Here is a 25,186-nt window from a genome sequence, read left to right as displayed (position 1 = left end):
CACTGTGCCCATCTCAGTTTTCTTGACTTTTGGGCTATGAGGTGCAACAGCAGGTGTTTCGGTTGGGTGCCGGGTCTGCTTTCTTTTCTGCTTTTGTGAATTTGTGAAAAATTTACTCTTAGTTTTTTGAATCTAAAATTAGCAGATAAATTTCTTTTTTCTGCAAAACTCTTGTTTTTGACAATGTGTATAAGGTCCTGTTTTTGCGGTAAACATAAAAACCACAAATTTTTAAAAGTCGTAGTTTTAGAATTACGAATTAAGGAGGTCATCAGCCTTGTTTTTCAAAGAAAATCAATCTTATAATAAGAATAAACCACTCGTTTTTCAAAGAAGGTCAATTTTTGATAAAATATTTTGTAAACGGACAATTTTTATCGTAAAATAATTTGTGAAGGTTTTGTTTTTAAAGTAAAAATTGAAAAAAGCATCCGCTTTAACGATGAAATCATTTGCTATGGAACCGCTGTTGGACCCAAATTTTATTCATACATAAATTTTATCTTCGTCTTCGATAAAGGTTATATTTTATTAGTTTTTTAAAGTTAAAATTTTATATTATTTTTAATTTAGTGAATTATCTTAGTGTAACATTTAACAAATTTAAAGTTATTTTTTTTATAAGTGGTAATTTAATTTTAAGAAGGTGAACCTTCTGAAAATGTAAACACTTTTTATAATTTTTTTTAAGTAGTTCCTTTTGAACTTGCCACTTTTGAGACATTTCCTAAAAGAGGTATTTAAAGAGCGTTCGGCAAATATGAGCATAGTCGTGCTTCGTGGCTTAAATATTAGGTTTTTTAAGGTTAAAAAAGAAAAATGTTTTAATTTCCTCATCTAATTATGGTCTGTTCAAACTCTAACCCCCCTCAAAAAAGACTTTTATAATGATGCTTCAAAATGCGCGAATCGTTTTGACCTATAAAACTTTTGTAGCTAGAGGAAAGCTATTTCCATAAATTTAATATAGTATCATTTCCACTGTATAAATCATCTTCCCGTGCATAAATTAAGGAAACTGGTTAACATTAATTGCCTCACTCTAAAAAAAAAAAAAAAGGATTTCTCAAAAGTGTGCGAAGCAGCGTCGAAATAGCTCCGAAACAAATAATAGTCGAATGTGAATACCCCATGTATTAAAAATTGAAACAGCATGCACTCAGTTTTGGACAAAATACACCCGGAAGGAGATATTTTGTGCGAGAGATTTTCCTTTGCTGCTGGCAGGATCCAAACCCAGGACCTCCGGTTTCGTAATACGATGCCCTAACCACCATAGTTGTGCACCCTATTCCAAGCTAAGTTAGGAATGTTATGTACGGCTACCGCTATGACACATCATGACATTACATTAGCTTGAAAGTTTTTAAGATATAGCGACATAAGTAAGAGGTGAAATTAAAATTACTAATGTTAAAGCTATTGGGTTCATATTTTTAAAATCGCAATCCTTTTAACCATTGAAATTGGAAATAAGTATGTCATGATGTGCGACGACCATTATATAAAGCTTCCGAATTCTTAATGGACTGGAGTGTAAAACTATGGCGGTTAAAGTATCCTATTACTATCCCGGGGTTCCATGGTTCAAATCCTGCCGGCAGCCAACGAACATCTCTCTTACACATTTCTCTCTCCACAATCACTTTTGAGACTATGCCTTTTACTCATAAAATGAACATATACTGTTTCAATTTTGAATGCATGGAGTTTTCAAATTCGACAATATTTGTTTCGGAGCTATTTTGACACATTTTTGCTCGTAATTTTCAGAAATTTTTTTCTTTTACAGAGCTTAGAAAACTTTTAAGTCATGAAAGCAGACATTAAAACGTAATCCATTATTTAAAAAATATATTTTTTCCCAGATGGAATTAGATTCGCCACCTAGCAGCAATCTGAAAAATGTGGTCTTAATATGATATAGTGAGGTGAGCTGTTGAAAGTTTAAGTTCAATTATTTAAGTAAAGAAGAACTCCAAACAAATGGGTCCCGCAGTGGACTGATCGTTAAGACACGGTTCCCACCAGATCACCGAAGTCAAGCATCACTGGCTGCGGTTAGTGTGCTGGTGGGTGACCACTAGGATCAGTCTGCGTAGGGACCGAGGGTGTGCGGTATTGGTCCTCGTTAAACTGTTCTACCATAAAGTGCTCGACTTCGCGTCGCCAATAGCCCATTGTGCAGCTCTAGTGCGACGTAAATGAACCACAACAATAACATAAAGCCCCTTAATGCTAATTTATCTTTTGGAGTATTTCTCCATGTGTCTAGAATTGTGCATGCGAAATAATATTGTTCCAACATAATTTTAAAACTAAATTTTTCCAAGGAATCTTCAAAGAATATGCAATATAAAGTGATTTTTACGTAAAAGTATTTTTACGTTAATATTTTTTAATAATAAATTTAAACCTTTTTTTAGGAATTCTTGAGTTTAAAAATTTATATATAATTTTAAACTGCGCAATTTTAAACGACAAAAAACTAAAACATTAAAGAAGTTGGTCGAATCGTTATTAAATAATGAACATACGATTTTTTCCGTGTTTAGTTATTTAACATTTAGTCAATATTTAAGTGCATCATTGTTAAAAACGAAAGTTATCGCAGAACAAGGTCACAATTTAAAATAATTTTATTACCTTCTTTCTGAAGTTATAGGAAAGAGCATTAATGTGTCAAGGTCGTTTAAACTCTAATAATGGTAAATAAATAAAAATTTATGATAAATAACGTAAATTAAGAATTTATTGACAGCATTACTACTATTTGAGTGCTGCTCTTCGAAATCGGTACGAAAATTCCTCTTATGGAGAAAAATTGTGAAATAATTTTGAATAAAGAGACTTCTAAGCAAATATTGTTAAGCAATCCAAGTTTATTAAGTTCTATAAATATTCATCACATTTGTTAAAACTTTATTGCGAATTCGACACATTAAACTGAAGCATAAATAAAGTTATTACGAAATAATTTACAGGAAATTATTGTTGATATTTCATTAATTAAGTTATTTACGTTTCAATGTATTCACGCTAATGACGTTCTTTGACGTTGATGGAACATAGAGGTGAATTAAGTTGATTCGAAACTCGTTTGTGTAGAATTTATAATGACACATTTCTACAACCTTTCACACGTTTTGTAATCAGGATTTCATTTTTTTTTCATTTTCTGTTATTCAAAAATTTTAATGTGTGTAGATCAACGAAACATACTTTACCCGCGATGATTCATGTAAATAAAAGTGAAATTTTCCAAAATATTGTTTCGCGACTATGTTGCAATTTATTTATTCCTTTTATTTCAAAGAAATTTTAAAAGCAGATGTAATTTAAATTCAAAATATGCGATATTGTAACTTAGATATGGCAATATACATTTATTTTATTTTGCTGACAAAATGAATTTTAAAATTATCAAAAAAAATAAAGCTTATATATTTTTTAAAAAAACCCTATTAAAAGTATTATTTTATGAAATAGTGTTAAAAATAAAATTATAATTAATAGATTTTTAATAAGTTGTTTTTATTAAAAAAATTATTCGATAATATTAATTTAAATAGTACAAAACATAATTCGAAAAAACTGGAAAATCGCTTAAAAATAAAAATTTTATTGATTTATAAAGAGAAAGTCGGATAAATAAAAAAATAGGCTAAGAGAAATATTTATGAATGACTATTTTATTATTTTTTGATGATTGCATGTTTAAAAAAGTTCATTGTGATTCCAAAGCTTTAGAAATATTTTCTTTTTGACATGTGGCTATGTACAGGGCACCAATCGCACAGTGCACCAGAAAAAAAAAGGAAAGAGAAAAACAGATCACCCCGAATAACTTTTGATCTATTGATCGGATTTTCACGTTATAGAACTCAAATAATGGGTCATCAAAATAATTAATTCTACGCAAAAAATAAATTTAGGCAAATATTTAATATGTTTATGATTTTATTTAATAATGGTCAAAAAATGTTTGAAGCATACAATTTTTTCTATCATTTTAAAGTATGCAATTTGACATGGCAGAATACAAAATTTGAGAGCGAAGTAGGCGAAAAAGGCGACTTTAAATATACGACTTTATTAAAATGTCTCTTTAAACTGTTTTTTTAAAGAAAGTACTTTTTGTGTCTGATTTCGTAACTTAAAATATCGTCTGCACAAATAAATTAGCATGTTTGAGGTCACCCCTTCGAACCATTAAGTTTGAGTCCTAGAATATATATAGTATATATAAAATTACAATTGCTTTAAGAGAAAAAAAATTTTTTTTTCCCTGTTGTCTGAAAATACGTCGCCATTGACGCATGAACTAAAGCATTTTTTTTTTAAAACGCAAACGGATGTAGATTTTGAAGCAAAGAATCGATATATTATTTTCGGAACTTCTTTTTAAAGATATTTCGAATAATACGAGTAAAAAATACATGTCATAGGAGTTTTAAATTTTGTTATATCTAAGAATAGAAAAAGAAAATAAGGCATGGTTATAATTTCCTAATTGGCACAAACTTTTAATAGAAAAAAAGCAAACTTTTACAAGTAAAAGTTTATGTCAATTATAATTTAAAAAAAAACGACGTCATAAGTATTTAGCATTTTGATTAAAATGTTCATTATTGGACTGTAGGGTCATGTTTAATGTGGTAACATGTTTAAAATTTCATTTTAATTCTCGTTTGAATAAACTAATACAGAGTAAAACTATGTTTCATTATCTTATTTTGACGTATGCTTTACATTTTTGGTACATAAATAAAAATTTTTTTTGTATTTAAATTCGAATATCTTCTCAATTTATTTGAACATTCCTATTAGTTAATCAAATTTTTCGAGTGGATCATTTACTATGAAGCAAATTCCTACTTTTTCCGATATTTGGTTATAATCAAGCGATTACATAGAATTTAGACTGGACTTTTCTTGGCTATATGTTGAAATAGATAAATTTGTATCCTATTAGTTTACAGTTTTAAATTACAGAAGTTAGACTTTACGAATTTTTAAATTTCAAGCAGTTTCATTCACCTATTTTCTACTTTCATTTGCTTCAAAGCAATTTTTATATGGATAATTTTGTAAATTTGAAAGCGTTTTTAGATATCGTTTTTTTACAATTATAATAAAACTTAAATCAATAATAATGCTCATTGAAGCAGTAACTTACCGGGAAACGAATAATATGAACAAGACTGATGAATGTAGTCGCATTACTTTTCACGCTATCAATCATGAGAACGCTTATGTATAACTCAATCTCCAAATGGCAACAGCTGCAGCATCACGAATATCGTTTGCTTTCGGTTGTTTCTGGTGCATTGTGATAAACTAACTTGTTTTCACTCAAGCGAACCTTCAAAAAACAAAAACAATAATAATAAAAAAAAAGAGTATTCCTTTTTGTGGACGTTACGCGAAAAATAATAATATTCCTCCGCATGGAACAACGTTTCCTTTCTATAAGTGAGTATATTCCGTAAGTCCATTGAAGTATTATTCTCTTTTTGAAAACAGGAACTGCGTGGAGTGGAATGCGTGGTGGATAATTTTTGCAGCAGGTAATTGGGAAATATTCCGTGACGTCACATGTCCTACCTGACGCCGTTGTATCTGATTATGAAAGAAGCATCTGTAGCGTTTTTCCTTTTCTAGTTTTTGGAATTTATGCGTTCATGGAATTCTTTTTTAGAACTTATGATAAAAATGCAACAAAAGCGTTTTTATTTATTTATTTATTTTTTCACTGACAATACATAAGAATATATTGGAATTGTTATTGCTAAGGGCACGCATAGATAAAATAGTAGTTTCAGGGTGCGTAGCGTTTTTAAAAAGTGCTTAAAGGTGCTTATTTTCGATTTTCGCTTTTTAAAAATCCTTAAAGGTGCTTTTTTCATTGGGCGTTTTTAAAAAGTGCTAAATTTTCCCTTTTCCAAAATAAGATTTTTCCTTTACCATGCTGTGTTTGCTACAAATTATGCAAAAAGACACAGTTCGCATTGTTTTATTCAACGTTTTCACAATTAATTCAACCCCAATCTATTTCGGCGTATTGTCAGTTCGTACGGTATGAAAACGCCATTCGTCTCACATGATTCAAAATTTCATAATTTTTGACAATTGTCAAAAATAATACCAATTTTTTTTGTTGAGATATGATGGTTAAAACCAGATAAAACCTTAAATTGTCAAAAACTTTTCAACCCTGCCTAACTATGATATTTTTTTAGTGCTTAAAATTATAAGTGCTTGAAAAGTCCCTTAAAAGTGCTTATTTTTTTTTAATAATTTGGCTACGCACTCTGAGTTTTTACTTATTTTTTAATATGTAAAATAGGGGGCCCTCTCCTTAAATGATTTTAGGAAGCTTGATGTTAATAATATGCAACGAAACAGCAATTTAATTCTATATTTTTCTTTCGTCGCAACCGAATTTTCAGGGGTGTGTGAATAGAGGGGATATTGCTTAATACGCCACTAAGGGTGTTTTCCGACAGAAAAGGGATTCCCCTGTCTCCATGGTAACCTACGGTGAATTATACAGAAGTCAATTTCCTGATTAATTAAATAACTAATTACAATTCAGAAATAAATTTTAGTTGATCACTTTCATTAAAATAAGTTCCGTTGAACCTAGTAATGTTATATTGAACCTAGTATCTAATATAAGCATTTTTATTTTTTTTTCTATCAAAACGATTACTAGAATTTCCAGGGATATTTTTATCACAAAATTAAACCAAGGCAATTCTGAAGTCCGCATTTTTTTAAAGATAATTCAGTATTTTGCGTTTGATTATCTTTAGACATATGAAAAAAATATATTATGCGTAAGTACTTGATTATGTATAATGTATGTTAATGAAGTTTTTTTCCTAATCAGTTTTTGTCAGCTTGAACAAAAAAAAATGCATATTTCTAAAAAATCCACCAAAAAACGTAGAGTGTTCTCAAATGATAGTGTTAATTGCACCGACAGTCGGTAAAATATATCCACCGACATTTTCCGACTTTTAGAATAGTGGCAATTCGCAGGAACTAATCCGAGGAGTTTCGTTCAGTAGCGGCAATGTTATTGAAACAATTTCTTGGGTCGGAAAGATAGCGGAAAAAATATTAAACAGATCTGAACTGCCCAGTTAACCTGAAAAAAACCCCCATCAATGTAGGGCTTACAGGAAGTGACACGTGACCTGAAAAAGCATCTGTGTAGGGAATACCGGGCAGTGACACTTAACTTTAAAAAAACAATGAATATCCCGGGCAGTGATACTTAACTTTAAAAAACCCCAGTGTAGGGTATACCGGGCAGTGGCATTTAAACTTAAGAACATCTGTGTAGGGTATTTCAGTTTAGAGATAGTTTATACTAATTCCTCATCAGAAGAAGAAAGTGATCCCACAGCAATCTTGGCCGCCATGATTATCAAAACAAAAAATATAATTAAGAAAAAGTCACGTGAAGAGAATCTACTCTGTGAGTGGTCCAAGTTTTTTCTTCGGCACAGTAGCAAAATGAATTATATTGAAACTACTGGCCGGTGTAGTAGACACTCCGCTCCCTAATAACTAACCCCGTAATTTTATTGCTTTAAATTACTGAGAAAAAGCTCCGCTAAGTTCCGAAAATTATCAAGTGCTATTTCTCACAATTTAATAAAGTAACTCACCCTTTTTTTCTGAAAGGTATTGTGCTGTAGAATGGTCTTCAAAAGTTATTTTTTTTTAAAAAAAAGAAAAATAATAAAATACAAACAACTTAAAATAAAAGATAGCCGGAAAAAGGGCTTTTAATGACAAGGTTTCCCAAAACACAAAGCATTCAAGAGATCTTACTTCTTTTGATTTTAATCTCTTAATTATTATTCAAGACTATTTTTATACTATAACTTGATTTCGCTATCTAATTGAGAAAGTAATAATTTTGTGTTTAGCTCAGTTTAACCGCTTCTGGCTTTAGTTCTATTTAACTCTACACTTAACAAGGCTATTTAACTCAGGTGCTTTTGTTTGAGCGACATACCATCCGTATCTACATTACATCGGTTCACTCTAAATTATTTCCTTTTATTGTATGACGAAAGTATTTTTTTTTTGTCAAAAATTGTGTGTAAAAAAGTGTGGTCAAAAATAGTATGTAAAAAATGGATACACGAAATTTAATTTGTTTTTGATGAAACCATTTCCCTGGAAATGCTCCGAATGAATTTATTGTCAAATTGAGGAAATGACAATCTTTACTTGTTTCATGATACGAGTTTCGTTAAAAGCATGGTGCTTAATGTTACATATCGATCAACATGATTGATTTTATAACTGTCGTTGAACAGCCGACCCAAGTTTTGAGTTTACGACTACTAATGCTCAAACTCATAGCCTTGTAATTTTGAACCCAATACAGAAGACAAGGGAACACCTGGATCAAGTAGGGAGAGAAATTTGCCTTCTTGGAGGACTTTTTGATGGAACTAACTCGCATTTGCGTTACATGGAGAGGAAGACCGCAAGAACTCTAACCCATTATCTGTATACTACTGAGAATATTTTACGTCAGCACTGTGGTCGGTGCAAGCCGGATGCGGAATTCGTATCGACTGGGATTCGAACCCGGTTCTCGCCGCATTGGAGGGAGAACGATCTATCTCCTGAGCCATCGCGGCTCCAACATGATTGATTAGGAAGTATAACACAAAATAAAAGTAATATGAGCGAATGAGTTTATAGTCATCACCAGATCCCGGTAAGCCTGTTTAGTGAGCCAGCCTACTAACACCTGTACCATGTTTTCAATCGATGAAGACGGCTTTAAAATCTTATTAATAATTTTAAAGGACCCCTAAGAAATTTTCGAGATCCCACATGAGTGATGAAGTAGTTTTATAAATATTTAAGAGTTCAGGTTTCGTCGAGAACCAACCGGAACGTGGTAGTTATAGGAAGACTAAACAATTTAAAATCTATTGTAATTTTATTTTAAAATTTTATGACCGTCGTTGAACAGCCGACCCAATTTTGGATTTGCGACTGCTAGTATTCCGTAGCCTTGTTATTTTGAATCCAAATCCAGAAAACAAAGGAACTCCTGGATCAAGCATTGGGCGAAATTTGCCTCCGTGGAGGACTTCTTCATGGAAATAACCCTGATTCGCAGTACACGGAGATGAAAACCACGAAAACTTCCCACGGTTAGCTTGACGGTAAAGGGGCTCTAACCCACATACGTCTACCACTGAGGCTATTTTTACTGTGGTCGGTGTGAACCGGATGCGGAATTTGTATCCATTAGCCATCGCTGGGATTCGAACTCGGTTCACCTCATTGGAAGGTGAATGCTCTATACCCTGAGCCACCATGGCCCAGGAGATAAAAAAAATGAGTTAAGTAGTTAAAAGCAAAATTCATGGTGAAATACATCTAATTTGTTTAAGAGAAGCGCAAAAAATCGCCATACTATTATTGATGCCCTAATTTAAAATCAGCGGTAATTGAAATAAAGTAACTGTTACTGCATGATGCTTTACTAATTTTGGTTATAGCTGGTGACTAAAATGAAACGAAATATACAATGTACTTAAAGCAAAACTAATGAAGAAATGATACGAATTTGTTTTAGAGAAGTGTACAAAATAGCAACACTATTACTGACGTACTATAGAAAAAGGTTTTCCCGGTCCTTGGAAAAGTGTGAAGAAAATGGCTTGATTGTGATAAAATTTGACTATTATGAAGTGGCTTCGATGAAGAGCATTATGCCAAATGATACTAAATACAGTTAAATTTTTATTTCGAACTGGATGAACTACTTAAAACTTGTTTTGCTTATTTGCTTAATCTATTGCAACAACGTGAAGTCTCTGATAAAGATAATAATAAATACAAAAAATTTGAAATTATTTTAGATTTCTTAATTGTGTTAGCTTTCAGTTTGGCGTATGATTTCGTAGCGCTATTTAGTACTAATTGTTTATTTCTTTTTTTCACTCCCTACGATGAACGAGTAATTTTTTTTCAATGCTCACCTGGAGAATGATCTTCATCATACAGACATCTGAAGGGCAGATTTGTTGGCCACTCTTGCAGGACCACAATTATGGAGTAATTAAATAGTTTAAAATAAGCAGGGGGAGTAAAATAGTTTGAAACCAAAAGATAGTTTTTAATAGAAAATAAACTAATTATTGTAACGAGAAACTTTTTTAAAAGTTGACTATAAATCCTAATATTATAATATCCAATAAAATAATAATTGTAAATAACAATTGTAAATGATAATTGTAAATAATAATAAAAAGGTTTATTGCTTTCACTTATATGTTTTTAAGTGTATTTAATTGAAGGTTATTGTACTGAAGATGTCTTTTTATTGACTTAAAATAAGTTTTTTTTTTACAATTTTAATCGACAGTATTTTGCAGAAAAGTTAAAATTACATCTAATATTTACCATATTATTTTAATAGTATATAATGTAATATTCAATATCGTAAGATTATAATATGTATGTAAAGATTAGTTTGTCTAGCATATTTAAGATGGCTGTTATCATATGTAAATTGGATACTTGCAATTCGAGGAGTGAAGTGACTATGCCTAACCATGTGATTGAAATCAGACTTAATTGGATACCTGTAGGTGACGTCACTCACGTGTGTCGAGCCTGATTGGCTTCTGAATCTACAGAATACAAACTTAGGTTTACTGAGGATGACGTGACCTGCAGGCATCCAGTTGTATCTTTTATTGTTATTATCTTCACAAAAAATAAAGAAAGATACTTTGTTGTTTAAAGCGATATATTATTTTAAATAAGAAATTTTTTTCTTTCTTTCTTTCCTTTTTTTTTTTTTTCGCAATTTTGAAATTTGAGGAATTTTTCAAATATCTAACTATGTCAAAATTTTGCATTCAGTTAGTTAGTTTTAGTTTAGCATATATTTAAAAAATCCACAAGTAAAAGTAAACGACTGCTTGATAAAAATAACAAAAAACGTATGCGTCAGATTGAGCCACAATTTATTTTTAGAGACAAATCAAAAATTTCAGAATCAGTGTTGATGAGTTTAAATCAATACTTTTCTCAATTAAACAAAGCTTTCGTAGGTTATTCAGGAGAAATAAAAGTGTTAAAGAGGAGGTTTTGCATTTGGCGGAGGTTGAGAGGCCATTAGCATCTTGGCGTAGGTTTGGCTCAACATGGACTGCATTGTCTCTCTCTCTGTCACAAGTGGAGACAGGGGTGGCTGACTAGCTGATGAACTTGTCTGTGGCGATCTTGGGGGAGACAAAGGTGACTGATCAACTGATAAAATTATTGGAGGTGATCTTTGGGGAGAGAGAGGTGGCTGACCTACTGATAAAATTGGAGGTGATCTTTGGGGAGATAGATGTGGTTGACCAACCGATAAAATTGTTGGTGGTGATCTTTGGGGAGATAAACGTGGCTGGCCAACTGATAAAATTGTCGGTGGGGATCTTTGTGGACATAGATGTGGCTGACCCACAGATAAAACTGTTGGTGGTGATCTTCTTTGCGTGCGAGGTGGCTGACCAATTGCTAAAATTCTCGGTGGTGAACTGCTACGTTGGAACACTGAAAAATAACAGAATCACAATTTTTAATTCTTCTTCTTTTTAATTTGTAAACGTCATTTATGGATTTTTAAGTAGTAGATTACCTCCCCCCCTTTATCTTTTTATCTTTCAGTCTGAAATAATTTTTTCGATTGTATCGCAATAATTGTCTGATATGCTTGCCTTAGTTGACTTACAATAATAGTCCGATATACTATGTTGTCTCATATTCTTTATTTTTGGTGTTAATCAATGTCTCATAATAATTTTTCGATGTGCTTTTCTCCATTATTCCATAAACCAACTGATAATAACGGTCGATTATGTCTTTCTCCGTCACATTAACAACTATCTGCTCAATGTGAAAGAAACAATTTCATTGTAGCGGTAAAGCAAGAATAGACGTGTACAAGAAAGCAATTATACGATACTTATTACTATTAATTGTCCAAAAAAAGGAATAATAATATAAATACTCTATCCATTTGTATATAATTAACAATTTTGTTAATGGGCCTAGTTCCAGTTCTTATGGTGGAGGTAAATTCATTGCAATTTTTATAAAGACTTTGGTCGTAGTAGTAATGATTTTTGACACAATTGCACTTCCAACGACATATAAATTTATTCCAGAGAATTAAGCAAAATCATTTAAAAAAAAAAAGAAATTTTTTTAAATTTTTTTTTAGGAAATATTATTATTAGATACATTATAGCCACAGCAATATCACACAATAAAAGGATGTTTCCTTATTGGGATGAAGAGATGCATTATTCTAACTTCAAAAAGATTTTCGTAAATTAACGGTCGGATCGAGGGGTGAAACCTTCGGTCCTAACTCCAACAATTCAAAATTAAAAAGTGATTGACTTGTTTCCAATGGACAGTTGCGAGTATGGACAGAGATCCCTAGTTGGCGATTTATCGAAAGATAAAATAGACAAAAAGAAAGCTAATCCCGTATAATTAATATAAAAGTTGAAATAATTTGTCTATAGCTTTATTGCCAAAAAGATCGTGAGAATTAAACCCTGTAACTGAAATATTTTTGTGGTCAGAGAAATATAGTAACGTAAGAAATAAAGGGACGAATAGCATGGTTTCCAGGGCGCTGAACTCACGTTTGTAAGAACGGGAGTTCAAATCCAGTCGTCCGAAGACTCCTCGTGTAGTAAGTGATGATTGGTGCAAGTTAAACCTGTTGCCTCACATGTTCCCATAACAAATCCATACCACTAGGGGTACTGAATCGGAGATTGATCGCTCTCTGATTCAGATCAAAAATTCGATCTGTGGACAAATGAATGGATGCAAGAATAGGTCCGCCCTATAAACGGGGGGTGTGACGCATGAATGAGACAGAAGTCAAATTCATGGCCATAGATGGCGCCACTATAAAACAAGAACAATTGGATCCTTTTGACCTTAATGGCCGGAGACAGTAAAGGAATAAAAAATTATAATTAGATTTTGATGTTCAATTTATTCGCGGCAGTGAATTAATGAGTTTTACATTTGTGTTGAATTAAAAAGTTTGCCGTTACATTGATTGTTAAAAAAGGATAAAATATTTATATTTGCTTTTTATAAAATGTAATAAAAATTAAATAATTGGTTTAATTAAATTAAAGTTAGATTAAGAATGATTAAAAATTTAAATTAATAAAATGAAAGAAATTTTAAAAGCCTGGAAATATGTAATGTCTATGATGGCAGCACAGTTATTAAGTGAAATAATTTTTTGTAAGTAATGAGAGATTTATAATTTTTAGTTATTTTAGTTATTAGGTATACTCTATTGTTACATAACAATTATTAGTTGTTGAATTAATTTCTGATTATTTCTATTTTCGACTTATGGCCTAAGCCATACAAGATAACGTATCAAAGTTGCGGAAATATTAAATTTTGAATATAATAAGCTGCCTTTATTATAATATTCTTATTCTTCTCATTAGCTAAACTATTTTTCAACCAAAAGTCAAGTCTATACCGCAATCGTTTATTGTGTTTGAAGGTTTTATTTCCGCTACAATTATTTTTGTTCTCTTGTTATTTATTCACATAATAAGTGTTCTGTAAAGGCGTCCTAACTATGCATGTCTGGAACCGTTTCTGAAAATGAAGTCAGAAAATTGGAGGTTACACACATTGGAGGTTAAAAATTAATATTTAAGAAAACCGTTTTGAAATTTGTCGAATCACTATTGAAGAAGACATGGCCTCGATTTCAATATAAAACTCTAACGAGTTTCTACAAATTGTTTTTCAGCTCTTCTACTTCTTCGGACAATCAAAGTTTTGATATTTTCAACCATGGTTTCCTCAACAGCGTTTAGTCAAATTTTGATACCGGTTATCTTGCAACTGAATTTAAACAGTAATTTGCAAAACTGTACTTTTTAAATAAATTTTTAATATTTATTCTTAAAATATGTATTAAGATCAATAAATTTCTGGGCGAAATGTGTACTTTCTTACAAATTACTTATTTTACACTCAATACTCTGCTCTAACGATTATCACAGTGAATTGCATAACATTTTCCCAACCATTTGTTTTTAAAGACGCAGCGCCATCGCTTGGAAATTTTAATAGTAGTATTTGCTGCTGGTTGCAAATTTGTCACGTGATTAATCGTCACGACCTTATTACATGATCCTAGATATACAGGGTGATTCTAAAAAGATGGGCAAAATTTTAGGAAGTGATAGTACACACCCAAGTGTGTTTCAGAATGTTCGCCTATCTTTTCTTCGCCGTTGTACTGCCTGTATAGCCGCTGCCGAGCACTGTTTTGAACACTTAGTGTAATCACATGCCCTTAAATTTGCTTTTATAACTTAACTTCATCGTTCTTTGTGTGTTTTTGCCTCATACAAGAACATAAACTTTGACTCCCTCTAGCGGTTTTGCGTTTTGTTTTCGACCATGCATTCTTTGACAAAAATTGTTTGCTTGGGGGTGTACTATCACTTCCTAAAATTTTGCCCATCTTTTTAGAATCACCCTGTATAATGACCTCATTATCTTAGATACTATTGATTGTGTTTTCTTTTAAAGCAGCCGAACTCTTACACTCCCATCTTTACAGTCCAGCCTTATACAAGCAGGGATAGATAGTCGGACTCGAACTTATTTTTGAATGTATAAGAGAGTTAGAGTGCGTAATATTTATTTCAATTTTCGCAAAAACATTCATGACTTAAATTATTTAAGTAAATGTTAATAAATACCATTACCAGGTTCTTGGGATGTCCTTGTCGGTCTGGTTCTTCTAAACAACGCTAGCACACGTTGAAGTGACGTTCGCCTGCATTGCGGTCCTATTTGCCCTTGCAGATTTTCTGAAACTATAAATATGACATCATTAATATAGATTTTATACTCAGTAAATTTAACGAACATATTTTTTAGGAAGGCTTTAACAGGCTTGGTTAAACTACCAAGAGTAGGTCTTGATTTTGCTGATGTTAAAGCCCTCACTAAATATTATTTTGTATATTGACATTTTATGTTTAAATTTTAAGAGGAACGAAATTTATATTTGCAAGGAAGGAATTTTATTGCTTCTTTTTAAATCAACCTATTTTGAAATTTGCAAAGTGTAATTTTATGATTAAAAAATAGTAGCTTAAAACATAGATTTAGAGGAACCTAATATGTCCCCCTCTATTGTAGCTGAATGAGATGGTGGTATCAAACCCAAAACAATCTTAAATACATGAGTGAAGACACTTGCGAGAAAAAAGAAGATTCTTATTGGCTGTAGTTTGAGCATAGATAGTGTTTAAAAGCATTGCCTTAAGTTTCTTAAGTGTGCTCTCCTGACCAAACTATGGGGACCAACCATATTTGCCAGACTGCGGCTACCCCTTTTATTTCAAGGGTCAGAAATCCGAATCTATCGAAAAAATGGTATATTTACTCAGAGAAAGTACGTTTTTGTGTCTGATTTCATATTTTAAAACATTGTCTGGGCTAATTAAGTAGCATTATTGAGGTGCACCTCTCGAACCTTTAAGACTAAGTTCTAGAACGTGAAGATTCGATCATTAGATCATTATTTTGCGCACTGAATATCGATATATAAATAACTAACATAATAATAATGAAATTTTATTCTTAATTTTAAAAAGAGTACCTCAAACTGAAAACTCTTCCATTATTACATACGCATATATTTTCAATTTTAAAATCATTTGCTTCTTTAAAGTGTCAAAAATAGTTAAACACTNTTATACAGCATAAAATCAATATGATGAGATGGTGAGATGGTGGAATCAACTAAAAACAATCTTAAATACATGAGTGAAGACATTTGCGAGGAAAAAGAAGATTCTTATAGATTCTTATAGAAGATTCTTGGCTATAGTTTGAGCATAGATAGTGTTTGAAAGCATTGACTCAAGTTTTTTAAATGTGTTCTCCTGACCAAACTAAGGGGACCATATTTGCAAGACTGCGGCTACCCCTTATATTTCAAGGGTAGAAATCTGAATCCATCGAAAAAAAATATATTTAATCAGAGAAAGTACGTTTTTGTATCTGATTTAATATTTTATAACATTGTCTGCACTAATTAAATATCATTATTGAGCTGCACCTCTCGAACCCTTAAGATTGAGTTCCAGAACGTGAAGAACCGATCATTAGATTTAAAGCAATTCAGAGTGGTACATTTTTTATTTTGCGCACTGTATATAGATATATTAATAACTAACATCATAATAATTAAGTTTTAATCTTAATTTTAAAAAAAGTGCCTCGAATTAGAAACTTTTTCATCATCACACAGGCAAATATTTGCAATTTTAAAATCATTTACTACTTTAAAGTGTGAAAATAGTTAAACACATTTTTTCCAGAGATGATGTTTCATAGTATTTAATATCTAACTACATACATAAGAACTGAATGAGTGTGTCATATCCAATAAAATCGTTGACAATACGTTACAAATTTTTGAACTAGCCAATCAGAAATGGGAATGTTATTGCTAAATTGATTTCTAAGTGCGAACTATGAATCTCTATTATATATAACATAAAAACGGAATGGTCTGACAAAATGTTTCATTGTTGTTGGTGCATTTTCATTAGCCGGAAAAATCACAAGGTAGGATCTAGTTTTCCCGCACTTATTTCGATGTTCGATTGATGTTTCACTTATTTGGGTGACATCCGGATAAAATTGATAAAAGTCATAAAAGTATCGTTTTCCAATATAATATTTTTATATTCTCTAATTTCATTAATGTTTTATATTTACCCGAAACCTTTTTTTATTCTATTGTGCTATTATTACGTTTTTGTTTTTGATTGTTTTACATTAATATAGTACACTATCTACCAATAAGTACTTGGGCACGTGTGATTGAAAAGAAAAACAAATTTTATTCATAAGCAATAGTTGGCAGAGCCTCCACGAGAGGCAATTACAGTTTGAAACCTTCAGGGCATAACTTCCTTGTCCACAAGTCCTTGCGTGACGGCTAGTGGTATTTTCTTCCACTCGGTTTGGAGAAGACATGCAAGTTCCTTCAGAGATTTTTTTTACGGGTAGTACAACGCTTAATTCGGCTATTCAACTCGTCCCAGAGATTCTCGATAGGGTTCAGGTCTGGGATCTGGGCAGGCCAGTCCATTCGATTAACCCCATTGGCACCATACCAAGCCTTGGTGACTCTCGCAACATGCCAGCTGACATTGTCGTCCTGGAAGTAATAGGGGGTCCACCCCGTAAATCTGCCACAACGTAGGAAGTACATTGTCATCCAAAATAGTGCAGTAGGCATCTTGCATGGGACTAATGCCGATGCTGTTCCCTTAACGATATATACCGGTGGAGAGCGTGACGTATCTCAGGACCGCAGATATAGTCATTTGCATAGGTGCCCAAATACTTATTTGTAGATAGTGTATTATAAATTACAGTTAAGAAATTCGTTAAAAGATTAGGTGATTTGATCAGTCTGCTTTTTAAACGAAAATATTAAATTAGGGTTGTGCAATCAATATTTTGTATTCCTAACTTGTAATAATAATATACATATTAATTTTAAATGTTACATTAAAAATTGATTGCTAAACACAATTATTTATGCTCACTAATAGAATCATCTGAGATGTGGCTGGGTAGCACAGTTGATTTGTCGTCGGCCTTCTGAGCCCAAGTCTGCGGGTTCGATCCCCGGCCCAGACACGCAGAAAATCCTCAGCGGCCATGTCGTATGATTATGCGGCATGTAAAAGATCCCTGGAGTGCCTTATTGGCTCTTTGCATTTCCGGCAAAATTAAATTCCTAGTGCACTTTAGCATCCAAATAGAGTCTTGTTGCTGCCATCTAGTGTGGCAGAAACTAGACGTCCAAATTAACATGACCAACGGTATCTCACCCATTGTGGTGGTCCTAAAAGAGTGGATACTACCTCTGGAGAACGCACTAGGTCTGCTCATCGGCAAGACCGATTGTGCAGCTCATTGGAAATAAATGAAGAAAAAAAAAGAATCATCTGAGAAATGTTTGGATGTGAGAATGAACGTGTAAGTAAACAGAATTCTTTTTAGTACGAATATTTTAAGTGAATGACTTAAATTTCTGTAGAAAAAAAACTGTTTAATGCCAACAAGCAACAATCATTGGGAAGCAATGTTCTACTGGGTTGGTGAGCGGCAGCAAATGGGGGACTTAGTCGCCTAGTTTTTTTTAAGGGAAGTCGGTAGGGCGTATACCAATAACGCTAAAACTGACCTTTTTTCGATACACCTTTCCTCAACATCTAAACAAGATGCTGTTTCAGTTTTTTTTCACACAGAATATTTACATCTACATGTTTACACTGTGATAACTGTTAATTTATATCTTTGGCAGAAATTTAAAAAAAAATTATGAGCTGAGAACTTGTAATTTCTTAAAAAGTTTCATACAAAATATCTTTCGTAACTCAAAAAGTATGCCTGTTAACGCTAAAACATTATCACAACATACAACTGATCTAATCTTGAATATTATCAAAAAATTTCAAGGCGATATCAGAAGTAGTTTCTTAGAAAAGTTATTTTTAGCATTCTTGATCCTACTAAATGTTAATGTCTAAATGTAATGTAATAATATGTCCTCTTAAATGTTAGGCAATAAAAGCTTTTGCAATATTAAAAAAAAGAAGAAAAAAGTTTAAAATTTAATTTGAAAAAGAGTAATAGTTTGATATTATAAGTTTTACGGGTACTTTTTGGTAAGACGGGAACAAGAAAACCTGATTATTTTATTTTAATTCTTTCAATTTTATTTAATTTTTATGCGCTTTAAAAAATTAAACTAAAAAATGAAAATGAAGTTGGTGGAGTTCTATATTTTTTGGTGACTTTTCGCTTGCTATCCGAAAAATACCGTTTTAAGTTTTCTTACTAATTCTTTGTTCTTCGTCCATTAATTCCTTGAAATGGTAATAGATGTTGGCCCCAGCATAAATCTAAAAAAAAAAAAGAAAAACGCATTTAAGTAAATATTAGAAAAAAATACAAGATTTAAGAACTTAAATGAATAATTATATAATATTTTGAAATAAACATTTATATAAAAATCTCATTTAAAATTTAAAAGTTTTGCAAGTATCTACAACGCACGCAAAATTTTTCTTATCTGCATTTCTTAATAGCTAATAGTGTACAAAAATTGCTGTCAATATAAATTTTCGGAGTGCAAACTTTTGTTAGCAGATACGGGGCTACATATCATACATTGTGCACAATTTTTTAAACTTAAGCAGCATTTTACTGGAAACCATATCTTTCAATATCGCCCTTTCAAGGCCTCAGTCACTATTCATCAAATTTTTATTTTCCTTTTAAACTACCACGCAGCGTAGAACTTATTTCGCATCCCCGCTTTTAAATTTTTAATACACTAAAATTCATGCTGGGTGTTTGATGCAGGTTGCAATCAAATGCATGGTGTTTCACATCGATTACTCCTAATAGATATTCTAAGAATTCAGGATGAAAATGAAGTGAAAAAAAGTGAAAACAATAAGGGATAGCAAACAGATATTTCAGCGAGGAAAAAAAGCAAAATAATATCAAAGTACAACGAATCAATGCTGAGGTAGGCGGAAAACAGAAAGGAGTTGAAAGATAATTATTAGAAATGCCTAAAAGTTTCATAGGGCAATAAAATCAGCTTTTTTTTCCATCACACCTTCCACGCTAGTGATTCAACAAAGGTCAGTGAAATTTTTGTTTTTTTCTAAACTCGAATGTAAATTTGAGATCCTCGTGTGTGTATATTTTTTGACTTAATTTTTGACAAAGATTCTAAGAGTACATATTGAGAGCGGTGATCACTGTACACCTTTTAATATGCAGTACAAGCACACACATGATGACAAGTTTATAAGAAGACAAGGATGCTTAGTGCTTTTGATAGCTGAATAGTAATCAATGGTAATGTTGTGGTAGACAAGTAAATATTTTACTTACCACCAATAGAGAAGTCAGAACGGCGAAGCATATTAAAGGCGGCACTAGATCTGACTGAAAAATAAAATAACAAAATGCTTGTTTTCAGTTAACGTTACTAACTTCTTCAGTCAAATATTCTTTATTATCACTAGTATTTATTTCAGTCGTGGTGCACCAGGGGATACAGCGTTCGCCTTCCGAAGAAGTGACCGGATTTGAATTCCTACGATGGCTGGTCGATACGAATTCCGCAACCGCCTCGCACTGACCACTGTGCTGACGTAAAATATCCTCACTGGTAGGTGGATCATGGGTAAGAGACCCCATGCCGTCAGGTTAACCATGAGAGGGTTTCGTTGTTTTCCTCTCCATGTAACTCAAATGTGAGTTAGCTCCTTCAAAAAGTCTTCCACGAAGGCAAATTTCTCCCGATACTTGATCCAGGAGTTCTCTTGTCTTTAGGATTGGGTTCAAAATTACAAGGATAGGGAGTTGAATATTAGTAGTCGTAAACCCAAAATTGGATCAGCTGTTCGACAATAATTATGAAATAAAATAAAATATTACAGACAATGAATAACTGATCTCCTATTATTTATTGAAATTATTATTATTGAAACTCTCATATGTTGTGTTTAAATCTATAAATCTCTAACCGAACAGGTTTTTGTTCTCAATTCAAAAGAAACTAGTGGACCTCATGAATCGTCAAAAACAGTAACAAATTCATCTATTACACTTTTTGTGTTAAATTTATATGCATACAAATTTGGATGAATCACAAAATCACAAAAACCTCCCTTAGTTACCCATACATCAAGGGGTTTTTAAAACGCGATTCTTTATGGATTCAATATTTTTTTCAGCTCTATGTAGGTAGATGAGTTGCTTATTTTTTTCAAAATAATAAAATTACTTTAAGTTAAGCCAAAATTATAGTATGCTCTCTTACCCGCAATTTCCTGTATAAAAAGACAGGAGCAATAATAAGGTATATTATATATTTAATCTTGTGTGATTCTACCCGATCTTATCTTATATATATCCTTCCTTTTCACAGCAAAAAATGTGGTGCAATACTTATCTGAATTTACTGTTGAAGTCTTTAAAAATTATGAGAATGATTACTTTATTTCAAGTTAAAACCGAATCCAGTGTTCATTCATATTTTAAAGGGAATAGTTAAATCTTAACATCCATTTGATAAAGCTTACGCAAAACTTAAATGTTTCAACTCCATTCATGGTTGACAACAGCCCGGAAGAAGTGTTGTCGTTTTTGAATGTTTTGTAAATTTTGAAAACTGAAGGTAAAATGTGTTTTTGTTTTTTGTTAGAAGTGATATAATCGATTGCTTCAGTGACGCATAATAAGTCAGTGTACTAAACTATCAACATTATAGTTGAAGATATGAACTCTTCCAATTTTCGATCAATGATGGCGGACATTGAAGCCTAATTAGGTTTAGCTGTCAACCTCAGTACCTACCGGAAAGCTAGCTCCAAGGGAATAGACGATTATTGTTCAAGCAAGTTCAATGTTCTTGTCAGAGTAAGTTGACAAACTGATCATAGTCTATTTAATAACAAGAAAGTTTCATCCCTCATAACTGATTGATCAATAATGTTTATTATGATTATTTGCCAGTTAATTTCTATTTTCTAGTCGGATTGATTTGATAAACCACTCTTGTAAACTGTTATAAAAAGCATGAATTTTTTTAGTTGTGGAATAAAGATATTTATGTTCTCATAAGATATACCTAAGCCAGTCAGTTTTATTAAATTTAACGATATTTAACTTCCATTCACTTTAGTTTTCTTAAGCCTAAATCGAATTCATATTAATGTTTCTTCAGTGCTGTGTGTATGTTTGATCAATAAAATAATTTTATTTAAAAAAATATCGCATATATGCATCCTAAGTTGGTGAATCTTTGTGTTGTATCGTAAAAATGACTTTACTGGCTCTTATGTGTGCCTTATCTTACTGTAATTACAAATTGTAGTGTTACTGAAAAACAAAAATTGTGACGGATATTTTATTCCAAGTATTGTAGAAGTGCCTTCTTGGAGTTTCACTGCATCGGGAACTACCCTTGATTCTTCGTGAACTTTTTGGTGAAAACTAGTAGTTGTGTTTGGGTACTAGTGTTGGGATACACTAAAATTTTTTTTAAAGTGTATTTATGTAAAGTAACATGTAACTCCTTAAGTTTTGAATTTTCAAACTTCATTTTTAGAGAGTAAGATAAATAAATAAAAGCTCTTCACGTTTTATTTGTGAAATTTTAAATTAAGTTATGGTATATTTTATGACCATCGTTGAACAGCAGACCCAATTTTGAGTTTACGACAACCACTGAATCAAGCATCGGGACAAACTAGCCATAGTGGAGGACTTTTTGATGGAACTAACCTGCATTGCGTTGCATGGAAAGGAAAACCACGAAAACCTCCTATGGTTAGCCTGGCAGAAAGTTGACTCTGACCCATGATCCATCAACCACTGAGGATATTTTATATAAGCTCCATGGTCGGTGCGAGCCGGGCGCGGAATTCGTATCAACCAGCCATCGCTGGGATTCGAATCCGGGTCACCACATTGAGAGGCGAGAGCGTTATCCCCTGAGCCTCCACTGCTCAAATGTTGATATAGAAAAAAATAAGACTTACATGGTGTTCTAGAGTCATCGCCACATTTATAGTGATCGCTACTATAATAAATGGTGAAAAGCAGAGCCAGGGGAGCAAAAGTGGTGGAACAGCCTAGAACAAATATACTATTAATTTACTTTTATTAATGTAAGTTAATGAACATTCTTGAAGAAATTGAAATTTCACGGGTAAATATTTATGTTAATCCGAGATTTAAATAATGGCAGAAAATGCGAATCGATATTTCTACAAAAATGTAGAAGTGTAGATTCGCAGAATATGAATTCTCTCAAATGTCAATTTTCTAAAAATCACTATAATAACCCTTAAAATCCTTATTCACCTAGTTATTTATTTGTAAATATAATGAATTATTTAGTGAATTATTTTTTATTAATGAATTATAAATTATTAAAAAGTTACTCAAATTCACTAAAATATAACCTATCTACTCAGCTCTTCAAATATAAGCATAAATCATTGATACTAGCCGTCATGGGCGACCAGCTTTGTCACCTTTAAAAATCATTTTGTAAACCTTATTAATTTTAATGTTGATCAAACTGAATTCGCAGCACAATTGTGCATTAGGCTATGAATGCACAAATGCAAATAAAATGCAAATTCACCTACAACAATAAATATTCTAATTCTTCAACCCCTTATCCAATCCTAACACCTAAATTAGTTTTAAGCAATATATTAACTAAATTTCTTCACCACCTATTTCCAACTGTTTTGATATATTTACTTAGTATTTTGATTTAATTTTAACTATCTTCAAGCCACAACGCTGTCAACGTTCTTTATATATTTAATTTTAATAATAATTTAAAATCAGTTCGGAATTTTTCAACAACCAAAAAGGCAAGTTACGTCACTAATAATTGCAATGACAGTATGCAGCACCATAGCAACGTTTATGTTCAAAATTTCAATAGCCATTTTAGAAAAGATAAGAAATAAATCTAAGTCATTACTTCGTAACTAAGTGTTTTTGTTTCTTTGAAAATATATAAAATTATTCTAAATACAAACCATACTAACTATTCAACTTTACCTTAATAGTGTTGTCAATGGATAATACATACTTACATATNGAATTTTTTGTGTGCGTTTATATATATATATATATATATATATATATTAATGAATTATTAATTATTGTTAAGAATAAATTAAAAATGTATTTTTGATAATGAATTAAAGTTCTTTGTTACTTATGGTTTTTAGATGCTTTTATGAATGAATAACTAAATTATTTAAAATCTTACCTTAATAGCACCCCAAAACAGGAGAAGAGTTGCGAGGAGTAAAATAGACTGAAATGCAATGCCGTAGGTTCCAAGATAAAACATAACTGTAGAATGACATTTTGAATTATGCTACAGAAATGCTTATGACACTTATAACTTAAGAGACGTTTTATTCAAGTTTCAGAAATTACTCAGAAGTGAGACATTTCATTTATGTTGCTGAGATGCTAAAGATCTATGTATTTAACGAGTAAAGCGTTTCATTTGTGTTTAAGAATAAACTAACGGTATATTTCGAATTTATGAATGAAGCGTTTTTCAAACCTATTAGTTCGGATGTTTCGTGCTTATATTTTAATTCGCTTTGAGTGAGTTAGATTAAAAACAGCCCTTACAATCTGCAAGCCTAAAAAACTTGAAACAGCCTCAAAAACTCTTTGCCAAACATAATGTTTTTTTATATTTTTTGAATTATTATTTAAAAAATTAATGCTGAAAATAAATTTTTGTCAAAATTAAGCATTTTTATATGATTATTCCTTGATTGATTTTCATTAAAAGCTACTTCTATTCATCTTTTCTTTTCAAAATGCATCAAAATTATAAATGCTGACATTTTCCTTTAGAAGGACCAAAACAACTAAACTAAAACTTGATCCAGGAGTTCCTTTGCCTTCTGGATTGGGTTCAAAATTACAAGGCTATGAAGTTAAACATTAGTAATCGTAATCCTTAAAAATTGGGTTGGATGTTCAAAGATGGGTATAAAATAAAATAAAATAAAATAAAATAAAATAAAATAAAATAAAATAAAATAAAATAAAATAAAATGGCAACGTATGAGCCGTGTTGGCTCAGGGGATACAACGTTCGCCGTCCAATTATTGAACCAGGTTTGAATCCCAGCGATGGCTGATGAATACGAATTCCGCATCCGGCTCGCACTGACCACAGTGCTGACCTAAAATATCATCAGTGGAAGACAGATCATCGGTTACAGTCCTCTTGCCGTTAGGCTAACCATGGGGGTTTTTCGTGATTTTTCTCAACATGTATTGCAAATGTGGGCTAGTTCCACCAAAAAGTCCTCTACAAAGGCAAAATATCTCCCAATACTTGATCCAGGAGTTCCCTTGTCTTATGGATTGGGTTGAAGATTTTAAGGCTACGGAGTTGAACATTAGTAGTCATAAACTCAAAAAATTGGATCGGCTGTTCTACGACTGC

At 31.9% G+C, this 25,186-nt stretch overlaps 2 protein-coding genes across 4 annotated transcripts in view; both read right to left on the bottom strand.

Annotated features, from left to right (window-relative positions):
• The window catches only part of LOC107439355 (mannan-binding lectin serine protease 1), a 33,002-nt gene extending 27,378 nt beyond the window's left edge, over positions 1-5,624 (bottom strand). The window contains exon 1 of the mRNA XM_043042427.2: positions 5,180-5,624. Within this exon, the coding sequence (XP_042898361.1) occupies positions 5,180-5,223 (44 nt within the window). The 5' untranslated portion in view covers positions 5,224-5,624. The remainder of the gene's footprint in view (positions 1-5,179) is intronic.
• Positions 5,625-11,024: 5,400 nt separating this feature from the next.
• The window catches only part of LOC107439357 (adenosine kinase), a 45,087-nt gene continuing 30,925 nt past the window's right edge, over positions 11,025-25,186 (bottom strand). For 2 of the 3 annotated variants that reach the window (XM_071178909.1, XM_071178910.1), the window contains exons 6-11: positions 23,978-24,063; positions 22,722-22,814; positions 20,065-20,118; positions 18,995-19,058; positions 14,820-14,936; positions 11,025-11,601 (exon numbers count right to left, since the gene is read on the bottom strand). In XM_071178909.1, the coding sequence (XP_071035010.1) occupies positions 11,135-11,601; positions 14,820-14,936; positions 18,995-19,058; positions 20,065-20,118; positions 22,722-22,814; positions 23,978-24,063 (881 nt within the window). In that variant the 3' untranslated portion in view covers positions 11,025-11,134. The remainder of the gene's footprint in view (positions 11,602-14,819; positions 14,937-18,994; positions 19,059-20,064; positions 20,119-22,721; positions 22,815-23,977; positions 24,064-25,186) is intronic. The other variant, XM_071178912.1, reaches the window with a different exon arrangement.

The sequence above is a fragment of the Parasteatoda tepidariorum genome, chromosome 3 (genome assembly GCF_043381705.1).
Source record: "Parasteatoda tepidariorum isolate YZ-2023 chromosome 3, CAS_Ptep_4.0, whole genome shotgun sequence".
NCBI lineage: Eukaryota > Metazoa > Arthropoda > Arachnida > Araneae > Theridiidae > Parasteatoda > Parasteatoda tepidariorum.
The sequence above is the reverse complement of the archived record's forward strand: the minus strand, read 5'-3'. Positions and strand labels throughout refer to the sequence as shown.